General features: G+C 41.7%; 1 protein-coding gene across 1 annotated transcript; it reads right to left on the bottom strand.

Moving 5' to 3' along the window:
- Positions 1 to 1,204: 1,204 nt before the first annotated feature.
- On the bottom strand, positions 1,205 to 5,453 carry LOC104509452 (chromosome unknown open reading frame, human C8orf48; the record flags this gene model as incomplete). The annotated part of the gene is given in 3 exon segments (XM_010151394.1): positions 1,205 to 1,339; positions 2,414 to 2,566; positions 5,199 to 5,453. Coding segments are annotated over 3 exon segments (543 nt in total), but the record flags the coding sequence as incomplete, so codon positions are not given.
- Between the last annotated feature and the right edge of the window lie 6 nt (positions 5,454 to 5,459).

Below are 5,459 nucleotides of genomic sequence, written 5' to 3' on the forward strand. Positions count from 1 at the left end.
GGATCTAGAAAGTAGCTACATGGATCTAAAATACAAAACCAACTTCAACAATACATATTCTTGATGCAAAACAGGAGAATAAGATGCAACAGTAAGATTTAGTCCTATTTTCTTTGTAACAGAAAGGAGGTAAGAGTTCATGAATAAGGATATTCCTTCAAGATTTCCACAGCCGTCAGAGATCTAAACACACAGAAGTCACGGACCTGGAGAGTGATGAGAGTCAGTAACTCTGTGACTCACGCCAGTCCAAGAGCCACAAGGTCGCCGCAGAGCAACGCAACGAGCTCTTGCTGTCAGCAGCAATCAGCGAGGTGGGCTGCGTTTCTGCCCACGGATTGGCATCCGTCTTCCCAGGCGACAGTGAAGAGGATTTCATTGTCTCAGCCACCAAGATCCCCAGCATAAAGCCATTTTATTTGGTTCTATACTGAATCCCAGTCTTCCACCCAGGTATATCTTTTGAAATATAGTTACTTTGCCAACTTGAAAAGTCACAGAAAATTACAACAAATCCCAAAGTATATTCAAAAAATGGTCAAAATCATTATTTGTCATCTTATTCCAATTTAATCTATGTTGTTTTTTCTCTTCCTAGACACCTATAGGTTAATTTATCCTATATGATTAATTTATTACCTGTTCTTGTCCTGTTGGCATCCTCAGTCCTGCTGATTAATTTCTGTTATAGGCCCATTATTTCAGTTCTATAAATACCCCATCTCATTTTACTCCTTTCTACAGTTACTTTGCAACCTTCTTTTTCTCCTCCACCTGGGGCTCTCACTTTCAATTTAACATGAGACAGTGGGCAAAGATTGAGCTGAAATCTAGTAATTACACCTCCCTGCCCCGAAAAACGGAATCATTTATTTTTCTTATGGATGGAAGCAGCTGTGAGCTGCTCTGCAATCCCACAAGCAATCCCACAAAAAACAATACTTATTACTTGTCAGATTAATAATAGAAAGCGTTGGCTTCTGCAATTTGAAAAATGTATATAGTTGGATCGCAGTATATTGCAACATTTGCATTTAGGAGGAGTGAAGAGCTGAATCACAACCCAGACTCCAGCATGCTGGGCAGATCCAGTTCCACCTGCAAAAATATTAAATCACCACCCAATTCATCACTGACAAAACAGGTTATATCCACCATCGTTGGCATTCAGTCCATGACTGCCCGCAAAGACTTTCCCAGGTCTTTACGTCCTTGAGTTATGTTTACTACTTTCAGGCCTTACATTTTTCTGACCTTTCAGCCTTGGCCATAAGTTCCTGGGATCCTCTGACACTCTGGGAAAGCTTCTGCATGCTTCTCCGATAAGAGTAAGCACATCCTGAAATAAAAAGGAAACAAAAAAATTACTTCATTTTGTACCAACCATCAGCAGCTACATCCAGTCTCTCAAAAGCAACAGGCAGGCAGCGCCCATCAGCACAACTTTGCTGGATTTTTAAAGCATCCTGTTAAAAACTTTGTGGCCAGTGATGTGCTGCATAAAACAGGTTTCCTCCCTAAAGAGGGGAAGGAAAAAGCAGCCGGCCTTTTCAGGGAAGCTGGGAGAAAAGCAAGAGGAAAAACAGTGACTCCTCAGTTGAGACTCAAGTTCTCAAACCTTAGGTATGGAGGCAGTGGGAGTCAAAAATCAGGAAGCTGGCGTCATTAGGTAAAAAAAAGAACATGTGGTGGAGTGCAGAAACTGCCAGCCTGCTCACAAACATGGTAGGTGGATCTCGGGGCTCCAGAGAGCCCTAAATCACTGCTCAGAAACAGCTCACTTTCAACCTGACTCCCTTTTAAGTGGTGAGAGAAGAGTTCTTCCTTCAGGAAGATCATCCTCTGGAACAGCCAGAGAAGAGCCAAGGAATTCCCCAAGTTTCAGCTTACATTGCCCACCATCTATTCCAGAGATATTCCCCTGCAATGCAGCGACAGCAGACAATGAAGATGGTTCTTACAAGAAATCTCTGTACCTGAGAGGCCTTAGCCTCCATAACATGCTGCTGTGTCCTATTCAGAGACTCCTACGCCAAAGGATGAGTAAGGAAGGCTGGTATGGGCACAGTTACCTACTACCACATCATTTAGTTGTTTACCATTTTGTCTTAGACAGCCAATGAGAAAACAAACTGTGGAGAAATAAGCAAGATGTACCCAAAACAATTCTAGGCTGTCCTGGGAAAGACCTTCGTCTTGTACAAACCAGGCAAGCTCAAATGACTTGATCAATATGTTGGTGGCAGCATTTTATTAATTATACGGAGCCAAGTTCTGTTTTGGCTTGCGCTGCATGCAGGTCAGCCTGATCTCACTGCCATAAATCAGGGGCAAACCTGGCTTACAGATCCCTTAGTTACAGTATGCATAAAATGTACCGCAACATTTTTGGTTTTTAACAATGTTTGCTTACTCTGGGGTAAATCTGTTCTTCCAATCTCTCTTCTATTAAATCACCTTCCATGAGAATCTTCTTTCATCTGAGAAAGGCAGTCTTGGCTAGCTCTGCTTTCTTCTTCTGACAGTCAGGGCACACTGAAGATTCGTGGATTTGAGCTCCTGTCACCTGAAAGACGAGCCTTTGATGCAATGAGCCATGTCTCTCCTAGCCAGATGGCCACTCCGTTAAGAACAATCAATAAAAATACAGATAGAGACACTTTCTAAAGACAAAAATGTGCTTTTGTAGGCAGTTGTAAATGATTTCATAACCTTCGTCACAGTATCATCTTCATGAGCCTGTCTGAATACACACCAAACATATTTCCTTTTCCCCAGGTATTACGTCTCCCAGCACCAATAACTTAGTTGCATTTAAAATTACCCACTTCCGTCTCAGAACGGATCTGTAATACACTATTTCTTCTTGTAATAAAGTTTCCCTGATGCTCGAGGTTGCACAGACATTACTGACTTCTTCCACAGGAACGATAACGGGCAAAAAATTGAAATCCTGTGATTGCCAAGCAACACATCTGTGACCAGCCGAAACCAACTGCGAGGATACAGTTCTACTGGCCAAAAGATTGGTTTAATTAGTATGTGTGTATATATATCTATAGTATATACTTATGGTTCTGTCTGTATTTGACTCTGGGTGGACACTGAGTACAAATCACAACTTTGCAATGTAAATCTATACGCTCTTTGCTGTGTTAAGTATGCTCAGAGCACCACCAGCCGTTAGTTACTCTGGCTTAACGAGGACCTGATGTTCCAGGAAGCCAGCCTGTGCATGCTAACCAGTCTTCCGCAACAGCAAATACACTACTTCCTGAAGGCTCAATTAGGTTAAATTAACATGTTTTACACCACGTTTCAAATATCTGATCACCACAGCTCACTAACAGCAACCGTTAATCAGCAATAATTCCACCACATCTAACTGCCTGTCGATAAGGAGGCTGCAAGAACAGCAGTGCTCCTGTGTGGATGGAATACACAGGGTGTTACACCAACCACAGAGATTATGATTATCTTTACAAATTCTAAGATGTAAAGAAACTCTGAAGCAATTAGTTCAAATATCTCTATGCAGCTGAGCCAGAACACAAACAAAATGCTAGTTGACTTTGTTGGATAAACAGTACTACTTATTAATTCCTGTTAGTTTATCCACCATGAAATCTTAAGCGTTTTTAATAGCATTACACAAATCCCCGTATTTGTGCATTTATGAAATGCCCATAATTTTATCTGATTCAATTTACACAGATTCCATCTGGTTACATAAATGTTTCAAGTTGCTACAAAAGCAGTGGAATCAATCCTAGAAAGTCATGTCTCTAGCATCTCTTGTCATCTTCCTTGATTTCTCTCCCTCTGCATCCAAATGTTCCACGTGGAGGTAAAGGCAGAAGCACAAAGCCATAGGAATCAAGCTACTTTTCTTAAAAAATGTATTACCACACTGTAAGACAAATAAAGAGGCAGTAAAAATTGCACAAAATTTGGACGGTGGGCTGGTTAACACTATTGTAATAAAAGAATGGAGAAGGGTGACATTTCAAAACAATTTAAAGCCTGAATTAATCATCACGCCAGAACTGAATTTAAAAGTACTACTCCCTCCTCACCCGGCAGAGGCTTCACAGAGGAGTATGTTATCACTTTTGCTGTGCTGTATGGCAAGAAATTACAGCCAGCAAATGTGACTGAGGTAAAACAAAAATAAATGACTAATTACTGTTCAAAGCTCATTCTTTGTTTTATCAGAAATGCCTTCCCAGATGCAGACATTCGGTACCAATTCCAAAGTACAGATGTTTGCCAAGGCCCAGATTTACAGGTAAAGGCATCTGTGGGTCACTACTCAAATCCACGTAACGACATTTGCAGATCCATCTGCATGCATGAAACAAGAATGCAAGTAGCATTGGCCCCAAAAAATACCAGTCTTGAGACTTAGATGCAGAGCTGAATGGAGGAGCTGTGTCAGAATGCCTATGGTGGGAAAAACCACTGGGCTGTTGAAAAAGAAAAGCACTTTGAACTGTGGAAAGATGATGCAGAAGCTTATTAACAAAGGAACTGATGTAACCAAGATTCTATCGAACATGCGTTAATTCTTAATATTATCTAATGTCTAAGCATGCTGGGAGCAGGGAGGCTTTGCCTTTGGAATACTTACAATACTGGAGACAAAGACTCCACAATCAAACAAAATCCAAAAAACCTCCAAATCAAATCAAATGCCCCATCCCTGGGAGTGTCCAAGGCCAGGCTGGATGAGGCTTGGAGCAACCTGGGCTATGGAAGGTGTCCCTGCCCATGGCAGGGGGTGGGACTGGGTGGGCTTTGAGGCCCCTTCCCACCCAAACTGCTCTGTGATTCTATGAATATGCAGAATGCTTCTATAAATAACAGGTGCAAACATAACCAGAAAACAAGGCTTTTTCTTCAGCTGATCCAGGACTTGCTGTGGAATGCAGTAACTGCCCATCCCAGCCTCGCTCAATCACACAAATCATTATTTTATCACCGGATAATATTTTATGATGTTTTGATTATTTACTGGCCACAGTTCTGCCTGACAAAAAGATAAGAAAGAGAACTCTTGAGATGTCAAGCAAGACTCTTTGAGGCCGGAGTGTGGCATCAATAGGTTCGGCCTGATTTGATCCTTGCATTCTGGCTTAGTTTTCCAGTGCTTCTCTCAAAGCATAGGCAAAAACCTAGATTTTTTCTGCCTTGAGTACCTGTTTCACAGTCTCCCTGATGTTTTCCAGGCAGATTCTGTTCATTAGCAGGTCAGGAACAACGCAGTTTGAGTCCAGTTTCTTTGCTGTGATTCCGTGCTGCAGTTTTCTTGACTTGCCACCGTTTGCCTGCTCGGAGATCAGCTGCTGACGCATCTGGCTTATCTTCATGGTGCAAAAAGACCAGAGAGCATTCGGTTTGCCAGCTAATAAATCAGTAATTTCTGCAAAGCATAAATCAACAAAAGTGTCAATTACCGT

This window comes from Eurypyga helias, unplaced genomic scaffold (assembly GCF_000690775.1).
Source record: "Eurypyga helias isolate BGI_N326 unplaced genomic scaffold, ASM69077v1 scaffold12135, whole genome shotgun sequence".
Taxonomy (NCBI): Eukaryota; Metazoa; Chordata; class Aves; order Eurypygiformes; family Eurypygidae; genus Eurypyga; species Eurypyga helias.